This window comes from Electrona antarctica (genome assembly GCF_951216825.1).
Source record: "Electrona antarctica genome assembly, chromosome: 1".
NCBI lineage: Eukaryota > Metazoa > Chordata > Actinopteri > Myctophiformes > Myctophidae > Electrona > Electrona antarctica.
This window is the reverse complement of record NC_136806.1, coordinates 6,312,540-6,338,617: the sequence shown is the minus strand read 5'-3', so window position 1 is coordinate 6,338,617 and position 26,078 is coordinate 6,312,540. Positions and strand designations below refer to the sequence as shown.

At 44.5% G+C, this 26,078-nt stretch overlaps 1 protein-coding gene across 1 annotated transcript; it reads right to left on the bottom strand.

Moving 5' to 3' along the window:
* Positions 1 to 308: 308 nt before the first annotated feature.
* ankrd33bb (ankyrin repeat domain 33Bb) lies at positions 309 to 26,078 on the bottom strand (the record flags this gene model as incomplete). The annotated part of the gene is made up of 7 exons (XM_079507306.1): positions 309 to 2,719; positions 4,623 to 4,988; positions 6,441 to 6,604; positions 13,506 to 13,646; positions 16,095 to 16,224; positions 25,276 to 25,599; positions 25,926 to 26,078. 7 exons carry the CDS (start codon positions 26,076 to 26,078, stop codon positions 2,411 to 2,413), a joined length of 1,587 nt encoding a protein of 528 aa, XP_079363432.1. The 3' UTR covers positions 309 to 2,410.

Here is a 26,078-nt window from a genome sequence, read left to right as displayed (position 1 = left end):
CACGCACGCACGCACGCACGCACGCACGCACGCACGCACGCACGCACGCACGCACGCACGCACGCACGCACGCACACACACACACACACACACACACACACACACACACACACACACACACACACACACACACACACACACACACACACACACACACACACACACACACACACACACACACACACACACACACACACACACACACACACACACACACACACACACACACACACACCTTTTTCAGACTTGTAGCTATAGTATACGCTCTATTCCTCTTTGTATATTTATTTTAATGTTTGTTTCACACAATTATTTAGGGTGCAGTCTTTAAACAACCAATGACATTACATTATACATATTGTGTCAACAATGAGAGTTCACTCAAAAGCTCTGCGATGCCAGTGCAGTGTTTTATTAGTCCACTCCATGGCCTGCCCAGAGGAGACAGATACCGCTACTCCGCTAGGTCAGCAGTAGAAACACAGAACAGTTCCTTGAGGTCCTCTTGAGTCAACAACAACCTGGGTACACCGTTACCGTCGTGTATGCTCAAACTCTTGCCCTCTGGCACGAGGTGTTATAAGGTCTGATTTCCTGTTTCTGGCCATCATATTGGTACAACAGGCTCTATATGCACAGGTTGCATGTGTTTGGTCCGACGTTCTAACAGTCCGACAGGCGCTAGTCCGACACGCTATACCAAAAACCCAACCCTCAACCTATAACCTCACAGGAAGCCAGGGGGTTAACATCTTAACATCGCACAGGTTAGCGTTTAACCTGCCACGGGTTAGTTGTAACCGGCCACGCATGTCGGGAGCGAGGCTGTTGTCAGACTAATGCCTGTCAGACTGTTAGTATAGGCTATGCAGTATGTCTAACGCCAGGGCTCCACCGGACGCGTTGCGTCTCCGTCGCGTGCGTCAAAAAACGCACCGGTTCAATTTTAATGCACACGTCGCGTCTCCGTCAACGCAACGCAACACGGGCAGTGAAGCCACCCTTCATTGATTAAAAAGGGAACATTCCCTTTGGGCCAGTGCTGCAATACCAAATTTGGCCACTATGACCATTTCGCCTCAGGGTTTCCTCCGGGTGCCGTCTCTATTCATATACTCTAAGGCATAGAGCCTTTTGGGGGTTTTCACAACGGAAATATTTACAAGAAAAGTGTCCAAAAGCCGTGCTAGTGGCGGCTATAGAGGCTTGTACTCCTCCCGATGCCAAACCAGACCAAATTGCCTCCCCAAAGGCCCCCAGATTCACTAGTGGGGCTACAAATCAAAACGAAATTGAGATAAAAAAAAAAACATTATTATTACAGGCAGATTGGGAGATAACTGTGTGCAAATGCAAAGTTTGACCTAAGGGTTTGTGCTAGAGGAAAGCCCATGGGGTCACCTGTAAACCAGTAGGGTCCGTCGGTCCGTCCTCCAGGGAATAGGAAGGTTAACAGTAAATTCCATGGCAATCAAGCTAGTGTTGAGGCGTAAGGACGGACGGACGGACCAATTTGCCCCGACCGCCACGCGTTGGGGCTAATATTAATAACCAATCCCCAACGGTTGTGTCTTTCCACAGTAGCCTCCGCTGAGCAATACATTATCATGGAGAAATCCCATATGGCTGAATCAGGGAGTCAGGGAATTTCAATGACTCAGGATTAGATGGATCACATCCTCTGGCTCATCGCTTCCTCCTCTCTCCCACGAGTCCCACCACACCGCCCCGCATCGGGGTCATCCATATGTTCTATGTTACCCGGATTCTATGTTCCCCGCACTTACCTTAATTAGGGTTTAGGCTTTAGGCGTTATTGTTGTAAGCGGAGAACACAGAACCCGGGGGGAACAAACTGTAGATACGTTTGAAACAGAAAGGTATTAAGGTCTGCACACTGGACGATGCTCCCAAACTTAAAACGGTGTATTAATGGTTCCTTTACACCAGGGCTTCTCAAACTCTTTTTTTGGGCCCAGGTATACCCCTTGGGACGGGGAGAAATGTCTTGGTTATCCGATAACCCCGGCCAGGCACCTGGATTTTAGTCAGTGCATGGATGTGCGACTGTGGCTCAGGAGGTAGAGCAGGTCGTCCAATGATCCCTGGGTCGGCGGTTCGAATCCCGGCTCCTCCTGTCCACATGTCGAAGTGTCCTTGGGCAAGACACTGAACCCTACATTGCCTCCAATGAGTCGGTCGGTGTGAGCTCGCCACCATTGGTGTGTGAATGTGGGAAGTGAGGACGCTGGCGTCGACTGTTCGCCACTTCACCTCCCAATGTATGAATGAATGAACCATTGTAAAGCGCTTTGAGCACTTGGAAAAGCGCTATAAAAATGCAATTCATTATTATGTGTACGTGTAACGCAGATACGCGGCTTCCCCCTTCCTTCCTTCCTTCCTTCCGTCACCTCCTCCGCAGCAAGGGGAGCACGCGCTGCCTCTCCTCCTCCTGCCTGCGCTCCTCCCTCTTCATCTTGTAGTTCCACTTGGGGACCTGGAGCTGCCCGGCGCTGCGGCCCCTCCGGGGGAACCCCGACGGGAGGAGGCTGGGCGAGGGCGCCTTGCAGAGCCTCACCTTGGGCACCACGAGGCCCGGCCGCACGCTGCTCCTCCGCATCATGTTGAGAGGCAGGAGGCTGGCACGCCGCACGGCCAGCGACGACACGGCCGCCACTTCCTGCAGGAGCTGCGGCTGCAGGCTGGCCCGTCGCACCTGGGGGGGTGATGTGGACAGCACAGTTTAATGTAGTTATTATATATAGTCATAGTCTTTCTTTTTGAATATCAATTTAATTTAGTCATATTTTAGTCATGAAATGCTTTAGTGTTAGTCTAGTTTTACTGGACTAAAGGCTCTATTTTCTTCCATGCTAAACCCCTTGTCCCTAAACTTATTTGTTTTCCTTTTTTCACTATTTTGAAAAACATTTTAAAATACTTTAATAATACTACATCGACACGTTGTGAGCTTGTTGATCGGCTACTTAAACGATTTTAAAATGTTTTTCAAAATAGTAAAAAGAAAAAAAAAAGGCAAAGAAGTTTATGGATATAAAGGGGTAAGGCACTGGCAAAAATAGGTCCCTTAGCTTAGACAACAGGGACGGCTCCAGGGACGGCTAGGGGGGCTTTAGCCCCCTCTGGTGGAGGCTTAGCCCCCACTAAGCCCCCCTCCCCCCCTCCCCACAAACTCAATTGACTGATTTCTATGATTTGATTTCTCTTCAAATGAGGTTCCGCGGGCTACATAGACCCCTTTTCCACCGGTTGGTTCAGTTCTTTAACTTGTTTTTGGTTCTTAGTCCATGAGCTAGAACGTTAATTGAGTGTGCAAAACTATACCTACATTGTTTGTAGGATCAATATAAGTAAATTAATATATGATGACCCTTCCACAGTAGTAGCTTTTTCATATTTTCTTTTTTTTTGCATATTTTCCTATATAATGCCTCATTTGCATATTTAAAAGTAAAACAATTGTAATACAATAAATCATTGTCTTTGTGTAAGTAATCAACTGGGGAAGTTTCATGTGGATACCAATCTAATATAGGTATGGTTTGGCCCACTCAATTCACAATTAACGTTCCAATTTTGGAGCTCGATCCATGGCTCATGGACTAAGAACCAAAAAGAAGTGAACCGGTGGGAGCCGACCGGTGGAAAAGGGGTCTTAGTGCCAATTTGGGGGTCCTTGACATGAAAACGTTTGGGAACCCACTGCTTTACGGTGTACAGCAGTGGTTCCCAAACATTATCATGTCAAGGACCCCCAAATTGACACAAATTAGCCTACGGACCCCCATTTGAAAATACATGCCAGGGACCACTATAAGAGAAGATTTGTACGGCTCTAGCAGTGATTCTCAACCCGTTTAATTTCAAGGACCCCCAGTTTGACATGCATTAGTCTACGGACCCCCATTTAATGGCATTTCTGTCTCTGGGACCCCCAATTTATATTGTAAAATCAATGTTATTTTAACTCTGAGAGTGTACAAATGGAACCAAATGGACCTGTTAGGGTCAATTTGGTTCCATTTGTACACTCTCAGAGTTACAGACCCATAAGGGGTCCATTTGGTTCCAAACTATATAGCTGGGTCCCCCCTGGAACTCCCTCAGGTACCCCTGGGGGTCCCCGGACCCCACTTTGGGAACCACTGGTGTACAGCAGGGGTTCTCAACGTTTTTGGCCGGGGACCCCCGAAAATGCTTTGGCAACGTCTCGGGACCCCCGCCCCGCCCCCTCCCGACCCCCAATATAAATTGACTGCTACAATAACCTTAAACCATTTTGGGCGGGAACCCCTTTTGGTGTTTTAAGCATTGTTATAATTTAGCTATTTAAAAATAGCAGATCTACAAGCTCATAGCGCGCCACCGCGCGCTACGAGCTTGTAGGTCTGCTATTTTTGAAAAATCGTGAAAAAATAAATAAAAAATAAAATCTTTTTTTTTTTTTTTTTTTTTTTTTTTTTTTTTGAAAATAATTTGGGGACCCCCTAAAATAATTTGGCGACCCCCCGAGGGGTCGCGACCCACGGGTTGAGAACCCCTGGTGTACAGTACCTGCTTCTTGAACCACTGAACCACTGCTTTACGGTGTACAGTACCTGCTTCTTGGGTACGAGCTGCACCCTGCTGTTCATGAAGAGCCTCTTGTAGATGTTGAGCCTGTCGGGGCCCATGCGCTTCAGCTCCTCCAGCCGCCGCTTGCGCAGGATCTCCTGCACGGCGAAGCGTCGGCGGCCCAGGCAGGGCGCGCTGCCCGGCGCCACCGTGTGGCACGCCGTGGCGATGAGCGGCGACGCCAGGCACGTGGTCACGCGCACCATGTGGTCCAGGACGCCGTCGTCCACGGGCGCGATCTTGTTGCCGCCGAGGGAGAAGAAGCGGAGGAGGAAGGAGCAGCGCGGGAGCAGGAGGTCGGCCAGACGCCGCACGCAGGAGAGAGGCTGCAGGGCCCGGGCCACGCGCTCCTGAAACACACGCACACACACACACACGCACACGCACACACACACACACGCGCGCGCACACACACACACACAGACTTAATGACCAGCAGGGCATTTACAATTTAGGCATTTAGCAGTCGCTCTTAAAGGAGAATTCCATACTAGAAGGCTTTCTTACCTTTATTTGTTGTTGTTGCGTCCCCACCAAAGAGGTGTGCAAAACGTCCCCTGTGCATTATTGGCTATTTCCCCTAATATAAGCCCTCAATGGGGGTTGGGTTTTTGTGCAATTTCGCTTATTTCCATCGAAATAAGTAGTAAAGTGTGCCACTTGGGATACTATTTACATTATATGAAGAGAGGATATATACAAAATAAATTGGCTAACACCCCATAGCCCCATTCAATTCAATGCAATTCATTGAGGGCTTATGGTAAAAAAAATGCGCTTTTGCACAAAATAACACCTGGACCTCTTTGGTGGGAACGTAACAACTACAAATAAAGGTAAGAAAGCCTTCTAGCATGGAATTCTCCTTTAATCTAGAACAACACAAGGTAATACATTAAATACATATAAATAGTCATCTAGGATCATAAGTAAACATAGAACGTCTAACAGTAGAATATCTGTACATTGAATTGATTGACTATATACACACTATAGTAGACACACTCAGAGGCGGGTCCCCTGGTCACAGCCAACGTATTTCCTGTAGGCGGAGACAAGATATCTGAGGTGCACACAGTCAGCTCTACTACATTGAATGGGAAAGTGACTGATGTTAGTCTGCTCAAACGCAGAGCCGCTTTTTAGGTAGTGCGAACGGTGCGGCCTCACAGGGCCTCACGGCTGCGAGGCCTCACGCCTTGCGAGGCCTCGCGCCTTGCGAGGCCTCGCGCCTTGTGAGGTAAAAACATAGAGCCAGATCGAGCTTGTGACGGCGGTGACGCGCGTTGTCCGACATTAATAACCCTAACACTAAATCTAACCCTAACCCTAACCTCAGTCTTAACCGGTCACGTACGTCCCCTAACCTCATATGAGTCTTAACCGGCCACCAAAGACCGTTGACAACGCGCGCCATCGCTGAGATGGGCTCAGGGGTAGAGTGGCTGGATGCAGTAACCGCAAGGTTGCCAGTTTGAACCCTGTGGTGGGCTCCCCCAGAGTTAGTGTCGAAGTGTCCTTGAGCAAGACACTGAACCCCTAATTGCTCCTGATGTGCTGATTGGTGCCTTGCATGGTTTCCGCCGCCATCGGTGTGTGAATGTGTGTGTGAATGTGTGTGTGAATGTAATGCACAATCTACGTAAAGCGCCTTGGATAAAGGCACTATATAAATGCACCATTTACCATTTATTGGTACGTCAGTATAGCTACTGAGAGCATTCAATGCTCTGATTAAACGTGATTTTGTCCCTTTTTCGGTGCATTGATGACATTTGTACAACGGGTGCTCATTATGGTACCTCCAACATGGGCCACTCCATGGAGAAGGTGTCACAGAACTGCTCGGCACAGGGCTGGGCCATCAGCATGTCCATCATGTCCACCGTGTCGTAGCGACCCGTGAACAGAGCCCACTCCCTCGGGGTCATCTTACGCCCGTAGTCCCGCGCCTCCACCTCTGCACCTGGACATGCAGTGGAAAGCACACGGTCAGCAATAATATTAACCCATTTTGACCTGAGATCAGATTAAAAAAATGTCTATTTGAAAATGACAGTTTTCTGAAAAAGCTATGTTTCTATGTCAGTCGTTCTTTGATTTTTCAATAGCTAAAGCATAACATAATGCTAACACCAAAAGGGGTTCCCGCCCAAAATGGGTTTTAATAAGGGTAATAATAATAATCATAATAATCATAATATTATAATTGGTCAAGTGTGGAAAAATAGGCAGTGGTTCTCAAACGTTTTAGTCTCCCCAGGACGAAAACTAATGAAACTTAGAAAGCTTTGTAATGGAATTCTTTTGAAATGTTAATGTAGTTTTAACAGCATGAACTAATGCTACGCTTCCTTTACCGTTATTTATGTTTTACCATTTAACATGACGGCTGTGATGCAATCTTTGAGCTACCGGTATATCTTGTTTCCTTATTGCTAAACTTATTTGCCTTTTTTTCTTCTTTTTTTTCACTATTTTAAAACATTTTAAAGTATGTTGAATGATGGAGAGTTGGTAACCAAATGGACCCTTATAGATCTTTAACTCTTGAGAGCATAAAATGAAACCAAATGGACCCATAAGGGTTCATTTGGTTTCATGTTACGCTTAAGAGTTAAATTATTGTTAAACATCTTACTTAATTTACAAAAAGTCCTCATAATATTAGAAGTAGAATAATTGTTATTTTGATCAATGTTTGCCTGTTATCTCTCCTAATAAGAATTAATACAGCATGGAATTGTGGACAACATTTTTAACAATAACAACATATTCAAAGCTTTGGGCCGAGAGGCTAAATAAATGTCATCAAATGGTGGTCCGTGGCTCAAATGCAGAATAAATAATGGACCTTGATATGCAAAGGGTTAAAAACCTCTGTTTTATACCATTCAGAGGCCTCTGACGCAGTCCGTTATGTTTTATACCGTTCAACATGAGGCCTCTGACGCAGTCTGTTATGTTTTATACCGTTCAACATGAGGCCTCTGACGCAGTCTGTTATGTTTTATACCGTTCAACACGAGGCCTCTGACGCAGTCTGTTATGTTTTATACCGTTCAACATGAGGCCTCTGACGCAGTCTGTTATGTTTCATACCGTTCAACATGAGGCCTCTGACGCAGTCTGTTATGTTTTATACCGTTCAACATGAGGCCTCTGACGCAGTCTGTTATGTTTCATACCGTTCAACATGAGGCCTCTGACGCAGTCTGTTATGTTTTATACCGTTCAACATGAGGCCTCTGACGCAGTCTGTTATGTTTTATACCGTTCAACATGAGGCCTCTGACGCAGTCTGTTGTGTTTTATACCATTCAACATGAGGCCTCTGACGCAGTCTGTTATGTTTTATACCATTCAACATGAGGCCTCTGACGCAGTCTGTTATGTTTTATACTGTTCAACATGAGGCCTCTGACGCAGTCTGTTATGTTTTATACCGTTCAACATGAGGCCTCTGACGCAGTCTGTTATGTTTTATACCGTTCAAAATGAGGCCTCTGACGCAGTCTGTTATGTTTTATACCGTTCAACATGAGGCCTCTGACGCAGTCTGTTATGTTTTATACCGTTCAACATGAGGCCTCTGATGCAGTCTGTTATGTTTTATACCGTTCAACATGAGGCCTCTGATGCAGTCTGTTATGTTTTATACCATTCAACATGAGGCCTCTGATGCAGTCTGTTATGTTTTATACCGTTCAACATGAGGCCTCTGACGCAGTCTGTTATGTTTTATACCGTTCAACATGAGGCCTCTGATGCAGTCTGTTATGTTTTATACCGTTCAACATGAGGCCTCTGACGCAGTCTGTTATGTTTTATACCGTTCAACATGAGGCCTCTGACGCAGTCTGTTATGTTTTATACCGTTCAACATGGGGCCTCTGACGCAGTCTGTTATGTTTTATACCATTCAACATGAGGCCTCTGACGCAGTCCGTTATGTTTTATACCGTTCAACATGAGGCCTCTGACGCAGTCTGTTATGTTTTATACCGTTCAACATGAGGCCTCTGATGCAGTCTGTTATGTTTTATACCATTCAACATGAGGCCTCTGACGCAGTCTGTTATGTTTTATACCATTCAACATGAGGCCTCTGACGCAGTCTGTTATGTTTTATAACCTTCAACATGAGGCCTCTGACGCAGTCCGTTATGTTTTATACCGTTCAACATGAGGCCTCTGACGCAGTCTGTTATGTTTTATACCGTTCAACATGAGGCCTCTGACGCAGTCTGTTATGTTTTATACCGTTCAACACGAGGCCTCTGACGCAGTCTGTTATGTTTTATACCGTTCAACATGAGGCCTCTGACGCAGTCTGTTATGTTTCATACCGTTCAACATGAGGCCTCTGACGCAGTCTGTTATGTTTTATACCGTTCAACATGAGGCCTCTGACGCAGTCTGTTATGTTTCATACCGTTCAACATGAGGCCTCTGACGCAGTCTGTTATGTTTTATACCGTTCAACATGAGGCCTCTGACGCAGTCTGTTATGTTTTATACCGTTCAACATGAGGCCTCTGACGCAGTCTGTTGTGTTTTATACCATTCAACATGAGGCCTCTGACGCAGTCTGTTATGTTTTATACCATTCAACATGAGGCCTCTGACGCAGTCTGTTATGTTTTATACTGTTCAACATGAGGCCTCTGACGCAGTCTGTTATGTTTTATACCGTTCAACATGAGGCCTCTGACGCAGTCTGTTATGTTTTATACCGTTCAACATGAGGCCTCTGACGCAGTCTGTTATGTTTTATACCGTTCAACATGAGGCCTCTGACGCAGTCTGTTATGTTTTATACCGTTCAACATGAGGCCTCTGATGCAGTCTGTTATGTTTTATACCGTTCAACATGAGGCCTCTGACGCAGTCTGTTATGTTTTATACCATTCAACATGAGGCCTCTGATGCAGTCTGTTATGTTTTATACCGTTCAACATGAGGCCTCTGATGCAGTCTGTTATGTTTTATACCGTTCAACATGAGGCCTCTGATGCAGTCTGTTATGTTTTATACCGTTCAACATGAGGCCTCTGACGCAGTCTGTTATGTTTTATACCGTTCAACATGAGGCCTCTGACGCAGTCTGTTATGTTTTATACCGTTCAACATGAGGCCTCTGACGCAGTCTGTTATGTTTTATACCGTTCAACATGAGGCCTCTGACGCAGTCTGTTATGTTTTATACCGTTCAACATGAGGCCTCTGACGCAGTCTGTTATGTTTTATACCGTTCAACATGAGGCCTCTGACGCAGTCTGTTATGTTTTATACCATTCAACATGAGGCCTCTGACGCAGTCTGTTATGTTTTATAGCATTCAACATGAGGCCTCTGACGCAGTCTGTTATGTTTTATAGCATTCAACATGAGGCCTCTGACGCAGTCTGTTATGTTTTATAGCGTTCAACATGAGGCCTCTGACGCAGTCTGTTATGTTTTATAGCGTTCAACATGAGGCCTCTGACGCAGTCTGTTATGTTTTATTTATAGCGTTCAACATGAGGCCTCTGACGCAGTCTGTTATGTTTTATTTATAGCGTTCAACATGAGGCCTCTGACGCAGTCTGTTATGTTTTATACCGTTCAACATGAGGCCTCTGACGCAGTCTGTTATGTTTTATACCGTTCAACATGAGGCCTCTGACGCAGTCTGTTATGTTTTATACCGTTCAACATGAGGCCTCTGACGCAGTCTGTTATGTTTTATACCGTTCAACATGAGGCCTCTGACGCAGTCTGTTATGTTTTATACCGTTCAACATGAGGCCTCTGACGCAGTCTGTTATGTTTTATACCGTTCAACATGAGGGCTCTGACGCAGTCTGTTATGTTTTATACCGTTCAACATGAGGCCTCTGACGCAGTCTGTTATGTTTTATACCGTTCAACATGAGGCCTCTGACGCAGTCTGTTATGTTTTATACCGTTCAACATGAGGCCTCTGACGCAGTCTGTTATGTTTTATACCGTTCAACATGAGGCCTCTGACGCAGTCTGTTATGTTTTATACCGTTCAACATGAGGCCTCTGACGCAGTCTGTTATGTTTTATACCGTTCAACATGAGGCCTCTGACGCAGTCTGTTATGTTTTATACCGTTCAACATGAGGCCTCTGACGCAGTCTGTTATGTTTTATACCGTTCAACATGAGGCCTCTGACGGAGTCTGTTATGTTTTATACCGTTCAACATGAGGCCTCTGACGCAGTCTGTTATGTTTTATACCGTTCAACATGAGGCCTCTGACGCAGTCTGTTATGTTTTATACCGTTCAACATGAGGCCTCTGACGCAGTCTGTTATGTTTTATACCGTTCAACATGAGGCCTCTGACGCAGTCTGTTATGTTTTATACCGTTCAACATGAGGCCTCTGACGCAGTCTGTTATGTTTTATACCATTCAACATGAGGCCTCTGACGCAGTCTGTTATGTTTTATACCGTTCAACATGAGGCCTCTGACGCAGTCTGTTATGTTTTATACCGTTCAACATGAGGCCTCTGACGCAGTCTGTTATGTTTTATACCGTTCAACATGAGGCCTCTGACGCAGTCTGTTATGTTTTATACCGTTCAACATGAGGCCTCTGACGCAGTCTGTTATGTTTTATACCGTTCAACATGAGGCCTCTGACACAGTCTGTTATGTTTTATACCGTTCAACATGAGGCCTCTGACGCAGTCTGTTATGTTTTATACCATTCAACATGAGGCCTCTGACGCAGTCTGTTATGTTTTATACCGTTCAACATGAGGCCTCTGACGCAGTCTGTTATGTTTTATACCGTTCAACATGAGGCCTCTGACGCAGTCTGTTATGTTTTATACCGTTCAACATGAGGCCTCTGACGCAGTCTGTTATGTTTTATACCGTTCAACATGAGGCCTCTGACGCAGTCTGTTATGTTTTATACCGTTCAACATGAGGCCTCTGACGCAGTCTGTTGTGTTTTATACCGTTCAACATGAGGCCTCTGACGCAGTCTGTTATGTTTTATACCATTCAGAGGCCTCTGACGCAGTCTGTTATGTTTTATACCATTCAACATGAGGCCTCTGACGCAGTCTGTTATGTTTTATACCGTTCAACATGAGGCCTCTGACGCAGTCTGTTATGTTTTATACCGTTCAACATGAGGCCTCTGACGCAGTCTGTTATGTTTTATACCGTTCAACATGAGGCCTCTGACGCAGTCTGTTATGTTTTATAGCGTTCAACATGAGGCCTCTGACGCAGTCTGTTATGTTTTATACCGTTCAACATGAGGCCTCTGACGCAGTCTGTTATGTTTTATACCGTTCAACATGAGGCCTCTGACGCAGTCTGTTATGTTTTATACGGTACCGTTCAACATGAGGCCTCTGACGCAGTCTGTTATGTGTTATACCGTTCAACATGAGGCCTCTGACGCAGTCTGTTATGTTTTATACCGTTCAACATGAGGCCTCTGACGCAGTCTGTTATGTTTTATACCGTTCAACATGAGGCCTCTGACGCAGTCTGTTATGTTTTATACCATTCAACATGAGGCCTCTGACGCAGTCCGTTATGTTTTATACCGTTCAACATGAGGCCTCTGACGCAGTCTGTTATGTTTTATACCGTTCAACATGAGGCCTCTGACGCAGTCTGTTATGTTTTATACCGTTCAACATGAGGCCTCTGACGCAGTCTGTTATGTTTTATACCGTTCAACATGAGGCCTCTGACGCAGTCTGTTATGTTTTATACCGTTCAACATGAGGCCTCTGACGCAGTCTGTTATGTTTTATACCGTTCAACATGAGGGCTCTGACGCAGTCTGTTATGTTTTATACCGTTCAACATGAGGCCTCTGACGCAGTCTGTTATGTTTTATACCGTTCAACATGAGGCCTCTGACGCAGTCTGTTATGTTTTATACCGTTCAACATGAGGCCTCTGACGCAGTCTGTTATGTTTTATACCGTTCAACATGAGGCCTCTGACGCAGTCTGTTATGTTTTATACCATTCAACATGAGGCCTCTGACGCAGTCTGTTATGTTTTCCCCTTCAACATGAGGCCTCTGACGCAGTCCGTTATGTTTTCCCCTTCAACATGAGGCCTCTGACGCAGTCTGTTATGTTTTCCCCTTCAACATGAGGCCTCTGACGCAGTCTGTTATGTTTTATACCGTTCAACATGAGGGCTCTGACGCAGTCTGTTATGTTTTATACAGTTCAACATGAGGCCTCTGACGCAGTCTGTTATGTTTTATACAGTTCAACATGAGGCCTCTGACGCAGTCTGTTATGTTTTATACCGTTCAACATGAGGCCTCTGACGCAGTCTGTTATGTTTTATACCATTCAACATGAGGCCTCTGACTCAGTCTGTTATGTTTTATACCGTTCAACATGAGGCCTCTGACGCAGTCTGTTATGTTTTATACCGTTCAACATGAGGCCTCTGACGCAGTCTGTTATGTTTTATACAGTTCAACATGAGGCCTCTGACGCAGTCTGTTATGTTTTATACAGTTCAACATGAGGCCTCTGACGCAGTCTGTTATGTTTTATACCGTTCAACATGAGGCCTCTGACGCAGTCTGTTATGTTTTATACCGTTCAACATGAGGCCTCTGACGCAGTCTGTTATGTTTTATACCGTTCAACATGAGGCCTCTGACGCAGTCTGTTATGTTTTATACCGTTCAACATGAGACCTCTGACGCAGTCTGTTATGTTTTATACCGTTCAACATGAGGCCTCTGACGCAGTCTGTTATGTTTTATACCGTTCAACATGAGGCCTCTGACGCAGTCCGTTATGTTTTACACCGTTCAACATGAGGCCTCTGACGCAGTCTGTTATGTTTTATACCGTTCAACATGAGGGCTCTGACGCAGTCTTTGCGGCCCGTCATGGCGGCCTTCATCATGGCGGTGAAGCCGTGGCAGTTCCTCCTCTCGATGTCCAGTCCTGGGAAGTAGTTCAGGAGGAAGTTGGTGATGGTTATGTGACCTGTTGTGGCGGAGCAGAGGGAGAAGCCATTTAAACCTCATTAAATGGCTTGACAGAAAGCATAGCTCATAACATGTCTATGGTGGACTTTTATGAAACAACAAAGAAAGAGCGTTTATTAACATTTATAAGCAGTTTGTAGATGAGTAATAATCATGAACAGACTGTTTGTTGACATCTGTAAATGTTTACCTAAACATTTATACCTATGTGAATAGTTTACTACTTACTAATACCTTACTAATAACGTATAAATTATGTTTAAACATAGTTTAGGTAAACATTTACGGATTTCAACAATGATTGTTCATGATTATTACTCATCTACAAACTGCTTATAAATATTTATAAATGCTTCATAACAGTGTACAATCAGATAGGACTTTTCTGTTTGGATGTATGGGCTGTCAAGGCCTGAATTATATATATATATTTTTTGCCACTCAGTAGGCGTTCCCGCATTCCGGTCACGATGATGTCACGCACATACGTAGCTGCTATAGTGCTTTTTACAGCTCAAATCTAAAACGATGCCACAGTTTTTCCGGGTTAAAAAGCCCTAAGATACTATAGGCTGATTGTGTAGTTTGTTTTCCTTCACAGGTTAGAAACTACAGACGGTAAAATACATTATACCTTATTATTAGTACAACCTTAAAGGAGAATTCCATACTAGAAGGCTTTCTTACCTTTATTTGTAGTTGTTACGTCCCCACCAAAGAGGTCCTGGTGTTATTTTGTGCAAAAGTGCATTATTGGCTATTTCCCCTACCATAAGCCCTCAATTGGGGTTGGTTTTTGTGCTAATTCACTTATTTCCATCGAAATAAGTAGTAAAGTGTGCCGCTTGGGATACTATTTACATTATATGGAGAGGATATATTAAAAAAAATTGAAATAAGCAAATTAGCACAACACCCCATAGCCCCATTCAATTCAATGCAATTCAATACAATTCAATACAATTCATTCATTCATTCATTATGGTAGGGGAAATAGCCAATAATGCGCTTTTGCACAAAATAACACCTGCACCTCTTTGGTGGGGACGTAACAACTACAAAGAAAGGTAAGAAAGCCTTCTAGCATGGAATTCTCCTTTAATGTAAGCAACACAGCTGCGGCAAATACAATTATTTGCTCATTGAAAATAACCAGCTTTCAAGAAGAAAAATAAATAGGGCGAAAATCAGTTTACTTTGGGCATGATGGCGATGATGAAGTATGAATTAGGCTTTAGAAAGCACCGTGCTGTATTTGTGTCGACTCATTTTCTCATTTCACCGTGACTCGGTGTTGTGAAGTAGTTTGTCATGAAAGGGAATCAATAGTGCCCTTAACCCATTTTGGACTGATGTTTCTATGTCAGTTGTGCTCAACCTTTTTCATGTCAAGGACCCCCAGAATTATCTCTATTGGGCCACGGACCCCCATCTCAAAATATGTTGTCCAGGGAACCCCCCAGAAGCAAAGATTTTAGTTAAAAATGTTCGCTCTGAAATACATATTCAAACATTTGCACCACATTTTCACAACTTTTCAAAAATAGCAGACCTATACAAGCTCATAGCGTGCCACTCGGTGGCGTGCTATGAGCTTGTAGATCTGCTATTTTTCAATAGCTAAAGTATAACGTAACGCTTAAAACACAACAAGGGGTTCCCGCCCAAAATGGATTAATGAGGCAGAAAATGAAGGGCTGTGTGGTGCCATTCATCATCGTTAGCACACACGGGAGGAGTGCAGAGTTCCAGGGTTGATGCATGCGGCTGCATCGCTATGAAATGATGGCTGTGATGATTCCAACGCCCGGGTTAGCCTTTTCGTCCTCATGCAACACACACTGAAAGTACACAGCCGACATACAAGCTCACAGCGTGGCGAGGATGCGGCGCGTCGTGGGCTTGCATGTCGGATATTTGAAGTGTGCGACACCGTCGCGTGACAAAGTATACATTTTCTAGCAAAGAAGTGACTGTTGCTTATGTGCTTTTTTTTGTTTGGTGCCATTTGGGAGTTTTCTGGCTCCAGTTGTTGCAACAGATTCAAGCTGTTTGTTATATAGAGTGGAGAAAAATATATAAAATATTCACATTAAACCCATTTAGGCCCGACGTTGAAATAAAAAAACGTTCGCTCTGAAAGAATATATATTCAAAGATTTGTGCCGCATTTACGATTTTTCTAAAATAGCAGACCTACAAGCTCGTAGCGCGCCACGAGCTTGTAGATCTGCTATTTTTCAATAGCTAAAGTACAACATAATGCTTAGTTAAAACACCAAAAGGGGTTCCTGTCCAGAATGGGTTAAGAATCTAACGGTACCATAACATTTGATACAGTTGTCTGTTACAGCCTCCCGACCGAATCCCCCTGATACTGAATTGCATGAAACATTGTTTTAAACTGCCTCTTCTGTCGGTGGAAAAAAAAGCAATGCTCAAATACCTGCTTGTGCTGCTGTGATGAGAGCGGTGTTTCCCTCGTTGTCCTGCCAGTTGATGTCGATGTAGGGACACTGGGAGAGGGCCATGACCACGTCCACGTAGCCTGAGTAGCACGCCACGATCAGCCCCGACTGGAAGCACAAGAAAGGCCTTTTTATTAGGGACACTGGGAGAGGGCCATGACCACGTCCACGTAGCCGGAGTAGCACGCCACGATCAGCCCCGACTGGAAGCACAAGAAAGGCCTTTTATTAGTATCAGTTGATGTCGATGTAGGGACACTGGGAGAGGGCCATGACCACGTCCACGTAGCCCGAGTAGCACGCCACGATAAGGCCGGACTGGAAGCACAAGAAAAGCATTTACTTAACTGGACGGGAACCCCTTTTGGTGTTTTAACTAAGTGTAACCAGGTGCGGCAAGAAAGTTACGCTTAGACGTTAAAATTGTACGACTACGCCACCTTGAGGTATCAAGGAATAGAATGGATAAGTGAATACTCTGTAAATTGGGTTCCCCACAAACAAGTTCGCACAGTGAGACATGAGACATGAACTTCCCCCAAATACATTCATTTATTAGTGGAACACAAAGTTAAAACTACAAATACTGGCTCAATATTGGGGGAAACAAACAAAAGACAAAACTTGAATTCACACAGTAAAATAAATGGCTCAAATAATCAGTATCAAATATAAAATTAACATAAACTAAGCAGCAGTGGCTAGATCTTGAAATGTCCATGTGTACTCACACATTCCCTCCTGCCACATGAGAGAGGTCAGTAGCACAGCTAGGGCACATTACTTATCAACCCTGGCACTAGTATAATTAAAAACCCAGCAGCAGACCCAGGTCTCTAGACCCTCGGCAGCGTTCACCAAACATCTCAGCAGATGACAGGGCCTTTAAATAGTCACCTGATTGTCAATGAGGAAGTGGACTGTCCCTATGGTGGGCCCTGAGGCTCAATTCCAACCGGCCACATGCATAAGCATTATGGTATACTTTAGCTATTGAAAAATAGCAGATCTACACCGGTCTGCTATTTTTGAAAAATCGTGAAAATGCGGCACAAATCTTTGAATATAATATTCTTTCAGAGCAAACGTTTTTTTAATTTCGACTTTTAGATTGGCTATTTCTTTCCCCTACTTCTTACTTATTAGATTTGTATTTATTTATGGAATCAATTATTCAGGGTCAATAGCCTTTAAATGACTTCGGACAAACTGTATGGAATTTCATACATTTGTTTAGTTTCATCATTTCTCAAATCTTTGTTAGTGCGCAAGTGAGTGTGAGCGTGGTGAGCTTGTAGATCTGTGAGTGTGAGCGTGGTGAGCTTGTAGATCTGTGAGTGTGAGCGTGGTGAGCTTGTAGATCTGCTATTTTCAGAGAGAAAATACCTTGCCTGCATGATTGTACCGAACCTGGCCGCTGGTACAGAGACCAGCGTTCTGGATGCCATCCAAGAGGAGAATTAGCAAGAGAGGCCAACTTTGCTTACTTCCTGTATCTGCGTGAGGTGGGCGGTAACATTATTAGGAGACAGGAAGAATGTTGGAGTCTATTCATTTCCAATGGGAGAGTGAACGAGAACACAGCTTCTGAACCATTCCTTAACTCCATGGTCACTGAACTAAATACTGGACCAAATCATCACAAGGCACACAATATTTACAAGATATTCATAGTAAAATGGCTTCTTTTAGCGAGACAAACCAGGAGAAAATCTACTTTGTTAATGACATTTCTTTATCCCAGCAACAAACTCTCGCGAGATTTGAGATGAGTCCGGAAGCCTCTCTCTGTCCATCTGCAATTTCACGGACAACACATAGGGGGCTCTGACCCCATATTTAAGATGATAATATGTGAATATTATAATGTGAAATGAATGGACATATTTAAAACGATTAGAAATGATCCTTATGTGCCCAAATTAGAGCTGGCATAATTGGTCTGCATATTGAGACAGGCAGATATGTAGGCACGGTTGAGGAGGATAGATTATGTAGTCTTTGTGATCTAAAGGAATTTTTTATTGTCCATTCTACAACTCTATTAGGGAGAGACTTTTTAATGAGATAGATCCAAATCATGAATTTATATGGTTGTAGGACTTCGAGAAACTAAAACGACTATTTCAAAAGTACACCTTGTCAGTTGTTTTCAATGTACTTTGTTAAATGACTTGTCAGTGTTGTTGTCTTCTTGTTCTATCGGGTTTCATGGCGGTTGGCAAACCTAAATGGTGCATTACTGCCACCTACTAGACTGAGTGTGGAAACAGTGTTGTTGTCAGGGGGGGAGGGTGGAGGTCGGGGAGAAGCAAACCACGCCTACTATATTTAGGAGACCATTTGTAGGCTTTGTGTACCATTTCGCCTCTAGTGGCTCCAATGAAGTTGGCCCATCTTCATACATAAACCATCTTTGATGCCATGCATGCAGTGGTGGAAAGTAACTAAGTACTTTTACTTAAGTACTGTACTTAAGTACAATTTTTAGGTGTTTGTACTTTACTTGAGTATTTCCAATTTCCAGTACTTTTACTTCTACTCCACTACATCTCAGAGCCACAATTTGTACTTTTACTTCACTACAATTATTTGAAAACTAGTTACTAGTTACTTTGGCGATTTAAATTTTGATTAGAAAACATACATTAACCACTTCAACCCTATACATTTGAAAATAGCTGATCTACAAGCTCACAATGCGTCGCGTTGTGAGCTTGTAGATCAGCTATTTTCAATAGATTTTCTACACATTTCAACTTGTGAAATGGGTCATTCTGCAATATGAATACTTTAAGTACATTTTGATGCGGATACTTTTGTACTTTTACTCAAGTACATTTTCAATTCCGTACTTTTACTTGTAGTATTGGTACTTTTACTTACGTAAAACAATTGAGTAGTTTTTCCACCACTACATGCATGACGCGTAAGAATCAGGTTCATTAGCAATCTAAATCCCGCTGCATAATGAGATGACGCAACAGGAAGTGCATGGTGTCACTAGTGTCAGGTCATTCATTAGCCTCGGAAACACAGACGTTTTTATTTCCAGGGAGAAAGAAAAAATTCGGCATACAGTAGCGCAAACGTCGCTCACTCTCTGCTGATTTCTGATCGCCTGCACCTTTGTTAAATTGACGCACACACGTACACACACTCCTCTCTCTCTCTCTGTCGCTCTAATGAATTAGTCTCGTCTCATGCAGCAGCGTGTAGTTTCTCCCGGCGGAAGCTGCCTATGCCATAGAAAGCGTAGGTGAGTTCCAGTCTAATGATAAATAGATACCCAGTGTGGAGTAAATTAAATGTCCCAGTGAACCCTGGAACCATTTATAACATGGCGTCCTTACGTTGGGGACGTCGTTATAGGTAACCCTGGAACCATTTATAACATGGCGTCCTTACGTTGGGGACGTCGTTATAGGTAACCCTGGAACCATTTATAACATGGCGTCCTTACGTTGGGGACGTCGTTATAGGTAACCCTGGAACCATTTATAACATGGCGTCCTTACGTTGGGGACGTCGTTATAGGTAACCCTGGAACCATTTATAACATGGCGTCCTTACGTTGGGGACGTCGTTATAGGTAACCCTGGAACCATTTATAACATGGCGTCCTTACGTTGGGGACGTCGTTATAGGTAACCCTGGAACCATTTATAACATGGCGTCCTTACGTTGGGGACGTCGTTATAGGTAACCCTGGAACCATTTATAACATGGCGTCCTTACGTTGGGGACGTCGTTATAGGTAACCCTGCAGATCTCCATTATATCTCACTGTATATGTTTCTTTTCCCTTTTTACCTCCATTATGATGAATTCCTGTACTGTTCTTTGTCTATATAGAAGTGTCTATTTGTACGTCTCTAAATGTTTTGAACATTTGAACATGGTGGACCCTGTTGTAAACAAGTGTAATGCTTAATTGGGTCGTCCACTCACAGTTAACAGCCTTTGTATTGAGTTTGTGCTTGAAATGTACTGTAATTCTGCAAACTGTTAATACAATTTTCAATCAATCAATCAATCAATATTTTAAAACCGTTTATGTTTTGTTGTTAGTTAATGCCCTACTTCAGGGGTGGGCAACTGGCGGCCCAGGGGCCACATGCGGCCCCCACCTTCACTTAATGCGGCCCTCAGGTTAATGTCAGAATACTGATAATAATAATAATATTGGTTTCAGCTGTTTACACAACATGCAAACATGACCCGCTTTAATTACGTACAGTCTAAATTAGTAGCGCATTGCTCAACACAAGTATAATTAAAGGCATTTGAAATTACATAAAAATGTTAATTTTCAGGATTCCAATTAAAAAATAGCAAAAAATTATTCAAGATTTCAATTCGAATATAGCTAAAATAGCCGATCTACAAGCTCAAAACGTGTCGCAGCGCGGCGCGTTTTGAGCTTGTAGATCGGCTATTTTTGCTACGACGGTAATATATGGCCCTAGGGAGTGAGTGTGGAAATATAGTGGCCCTCTCCATCGTCAGTTGCCCAGCCCTGCACATCACTCAAGGGTGACGCACAAGAGGAGTGAAAATCGCCGATCTACAAGTTCACAACGGCTCGCGATGCCAGGCGTTTGTGAGCACGTGGGAACGGCGATTTTCACTATACTTTCAATTGTTTTTAAAATGATTAAAAGGGAATGGTTTTGGGCATGCAAGGTTTCCACCCGACAGAATTTATGTCTAATGTTAATGTCTAAAAGTCTAGTCTAAAGTTAATGTCTAATGTCTAAAAGTTCTAAATGGTTTCAAAACATTTAAAAAGAAATCAGTCCATTTCATTGATTTTCCCCCACAGAATAGGGAAAATAGAAGATTTACGGTCAGCGAGCTTATAGATCGGCTTTTTTCAAATGGCCGAACGGGTTGATGTGGTTAATGTATATGTTGTAATAATAATCAAATTATACAAAGTAACGAGTAACTAAAGTTTTCAAACAAATGTGGTGGAGTAAAGTACAATATTAGCATTCGAGATGTAGTGGAGTAGAAGTAAAAGTACTAGAAATTGGAAATACTCAAGTAAACTACAAGTACGTTAAAATTGTACTTAGGTACAGTCAGGGGTGTAGTGGGGTGTGTGTGTGTGTGTGTGGGGGGGGGGGGGGTGGACGCCACACAAAGACCACCAGGAAAGTGTTCTAAATCTTCGTCATTAACATTATATTTCTTTGCAAAAAGGGTGAAGTTTTCTCTTTAAGTAAATGTATAGTAAAGTACCACAGACAAAAAACAGTCTAAGGCCTCACTCACACCTTTCGATCTAGCATACAACATTGATGCATGCTAGATGTAAGCAAGATGTAAGTGTCATGGCCGCCCCAATGCATTTCCAATGGAAGTCACATGGTTTGATACAACATTTTGGACTACAAGCTGTTGTATGGCTTTCGGCTGTGTTTCGACTGCCCCCCCCCCCCCCCCCCCCCCTCCCCCTCATACAACACAAATGTTGTGTCAAACCATGTGACTCCCATTGGAAATGCATTGGGGCAAGATGTATCACACCCTTTGTATACAACAAGCATACATCAATCTGTTGCGACCGTGTGAGTCGCCCCTTAGTCCAAATTTCATTCTGACCCCTCCACGAAAAGGCCTCGTTGTCCTGAACCCTTATCTATCATTTATACATTATGGATCAATAGTGTGGACTTAGGCCCGACTCACACCTTCGCATCTAGCAATACAACATTGATGCATGCTAGATGTATGAAAGGGTTTGTTTACATCTTGCCCCAATGCATTTCCAAAGGAAGTCACATGGTTTGACATTTGTGTTGTACGGCTTTCGGCTGTGTTTCGACTGCCCCCCTCCCCCTCATACAACAAAAATGTTGTGTCAAACCATGTGACTCCCATTGGAAATTAATTGCGAGCTTGCATCAGTCAATAAGTCTCATGCATCAGCCATACAATCAATTCGTCTGTGGCATACTTTCCACCACTGGCTTGTAGATCGGCCCTTTCCGCGACACACCGCCACCGTCACACGACGAGGTATGATGCAGGGATTAAGCTGTTAGAAGCTGAGCCCTGCGTTATTTCAAGCTGTTTCTTGGGGGTCTGCGTTGCTCTCTGTTGCAACCGACACTCTCCATCTGTCGCCGGAGGCTTAACCAACCGGCCTTAAGTGAGGATTTACCCCACAGGAGGACATCAAGTCCCCTGACCTCCTCCCTCCTCGACGCGAGGAGAGCACAGCTAGCAGCTGACCTGGAGTCAGTTTGCCCGGGCCACGCGTCCTGACGGTGTCTGCTGCTGGGAACATTTCCTCAGCTGACCTGGAGTCAGTTTGCCCTGGCCACGCGTCCTGACGGTGTCTGCTGCTGGGAACATTTCCCTCAGCTGACCTAGAGTCAGTTTGTTGGGCCACGCGTCCTGACGGTGTCTGCTGCTGGGAACATTCCCTCAGCTGACCTGGAGTCAGTTTGCCCGGGCCATGCGTCCTGACGGTGTCTGCTGCTGGGAACATTTCCCTCAGCTGACCTGGAGTCAGTTTTCCCTGGCCACGCGTCCTGACGGTGTCTGCTGCTGGGAGCATTTCCCTCAGCTGACCTGGAGTCAGTTTGCACTGGCCACGCGTCCTGACGGTGTCCCTCAGCTGACCTGGAGTCAGTTTGCCCTGGCCACGCGTCCTGACGGTGTCTGCTGCTGGGAACATTTCCTCAGCTGACGCGGGTTCAGTGAAGCTCAAGCAAGTTTGACTCTCTGGTTTTTAGATTTTGACTTTGCTTATAGTTTGCACGACCAGGCATTTAGAAACTGATTTAGAAAGCGATGGATCAGTATCCACCTTTCAGCAGGTTCAAAGGTACAGCCTATGGTTTCCATCCTGACTCGCTGATTTGTTGTGATTTGTTTTGTCACTTCGTGGCGAAGAAGAAGTGACAAAACCAATTACGGAACGCAGCGAGTCAGGATGGAAACCAGGCCAGGTCAAAGGTCGGTAGCCTCGGCGTATAGGTCTCGCCAAGCGTGGGATGATCACTTCTCCCTTCGACAGGTGATCACCACCCACACGCACACGCACACGCACACGCGTGCGCGTTGTTGTTGTTTGTTTTTTAGCTTTCCTTTTAAGACCAAGTGTTTGATTGTACTCTGTTGTGGTTTGCATTTCTGTCTAATAAAGTATTCAATCAATCAATGTGTCTGATCTTGATAATCAATAATTAGTCAAAGACATTGTTGTGATGTCTTGATTTCCTTGTTCATGGAATTGGCTGTGATATAAGTTTCAAAACATCGTAGCAGCTTTAGTGGTCTAAGGCCTCACTCACACTGCTGCAACATGCATACAACATTTGTCTTGTGTGTTGTCTGTGTTTAATGGCCGCCCCATTACATTTCCAATGGAAGTCACATGGTTTGACAAAACATTTTTGTTTGATGCGGGGGAGGGGGGCACAACACAGCCATCAAACAAAAAAAATTGTCAAACCATGTGACTTCCATTGGAAATGCATTGGGGCGGCCATTAAACACGGACAAGACACAAGACAAATGTTGTATGCATGTTGGAACAGTGTGAGTGAGGCCTTAGCTATCTATGAATGCACCAAGTCTCTGTGTGTGTATGTCTGAAATCCACGTAACTCGAGAACCGTTCGTCCCACCGACTTCAAATTCGCTGCACACGTTCCACACCACGACACCAACACCATGCAGTGCCCGGCCTCGAGTCGGTCGGACCCACGGTTATCCAGAAACGCCACGAATGGCCTCTGCCCTGCAGGCTCTGGACAGAGGCCCTATAGATCTATATGGAGCTGGCCTGTTCTGACATCACAATATGTTCTGACATCTGCATAGACTCCATATTTGGGCATGCCTGACAAATAACTCCATATATGGGTATAAAAGGGACACAGACATAATAACTGGGTGGGGCATTCATATCCAACTTGCGTCGTTCCAAGTAGGCCATCAGTGCCCAATGGGTTAGTCCCGCGTAGCCAGACAACTATTCCACAATCTGCGAATGCTATTTAGAGGGCTCCATTTTATGCCATGCTTTATCCTCAAGTAATAAACATTTTCCGTAAATTACGCATTTAGGAGCTTCCACTATGCGTAAACGTTATCTTGCGGCCACACAACCCACTATATTTGCGGGTGGAGGTGTATCTGTAGGCGTGTTGATGCGCTTTCCCTATATTTGCTATCTTGTGCACACAGGTTTAGGACAATGGAAAGTGCCTTTTCAAACCACAAATGCGAATTCTGTTTTGACAGATTTCTGTTTGACAGAATGTGCTCCTGACTCTGAGACGGTGAGACCTGAGTTGGAGCTGCCTCGGCTTGAGTCATGTTGCACAACATTCACAGCTCAGAGGTCTCGTTCTGTCTTAATTCTTCACAAATCTCTGTGATTGGAATTTTACTATAATCAGCAGTGTCAATTCCTTGTGCTTATTGTGTTTAATTGTCTAGTCAAAGAAGTTATTAGATTTGCACGAGTGAGGCTGTGTTGGAGCTACTGGACATAAAACAACCCGGCCTCTGTATCAAATGTAAATAGGCTATATTTCAAGGCAGCAACGTGTGTCGCTCTTCCATGGCCATGGGCCATAGTGTAAATCACTGGGCATAATGTTAAATGGATAATGGATATCCTAAAGGCAATGGCAGGTGGCACAGTGATTGGTTTAATCATTGTAATGCCCAAACCACACCTATGCATAATGTGAGGGGTAATGGAGGTGTTTTAGGGACTTAGGCTGTGGCACAAGATAACACATTTTACGGGGCCACACCTCTCACACAATACTAAATCCCCAAATGAAGGAAAAAGGGCCCCTGCCGAAAGATGGAGCCCAGAGTCTAGAACTACACCTCTCAAAATCCTAGCAAGGAAGCTGCCATTTCGGTTCACGAATATATATTCATATTTTATTTTTTTATTTCCATTTCTGCTAAGCAGCAGGCTATATATATGATTAGATTATTTCGATGTATATTAGGATAAACTTGCGCGAATGTAAAGACTAGGCTTCACCACCGCTTTATCGCTTGCTCATGATCAGAGCTTCCGTTGCTCCAGACTTTGAGCATTTGAACGTTGCGAGAGGCAACACAGTCAGTCTGGCCACGCAAGACTATAGTGAACAGTTCAGATTGACACCTTACTCTTTTGTTCCTGTCCGTCTCCTTCACCTCCTCCTCGGTGACCCCCTGGCGGATCATGATCTTGACGATGATGGAGTTGTTGTTGCAGCAGGCCTTGAAGAAGGAGATGACCTCGGGCTCGGGGCTGGGGCTGGGCGAGCGACTGCGCCACTGCGCCGCCACCGAGTCGTCCGGCGGGTAGAAGGAGTCGTCCGAGGCAACACTCTGCGTGTCCATGTCCAGCGAGTCCATGTCCAGCTCCTCGAACTCCTGGTACACCTCGTCGTCGTCCTCCCAGTAGTTGGAAACGTAGTCCGAGTACTCCCCCTCCTCCTCCTCCTCGGACTACATGGGTGGGCGATGTTGAGGAAAAATATTATCACCATTTTTTTTCAAGCAGTGTCACGATACATTATCACAGTATTTTGTCATGCGTTTTTATGGTTATTCTTCAAGTTACTTAACACTACGACCACCTACAAGGTAACACCAACTAAAAGAAAAAGGAGTAACAGACCATTTAGACCAAAATACGTATTCATTTTGGCTAACGAAAGTGTCAAGAACGTGCATTCACTGTGTCACGCTATATACGATATTTCTGAGAATATGGTGGAGACATTGTGTCGTGGAGACGACATTTATCACCATATCGCCCACCCCTACTGTACCTCGGCCTCCGCCTCTTCGTCCTCTTCTTCGACCACCGTGATGATGGTGGGCGTGTCCCCCATCGCCAGGCCGCCGCCCCCTCTCGCCACGCCATTCTGCCGAGCTTTCAACCAACCCCCTCCGACTGCAGGGTCGTCCGTTTTCAACACCAT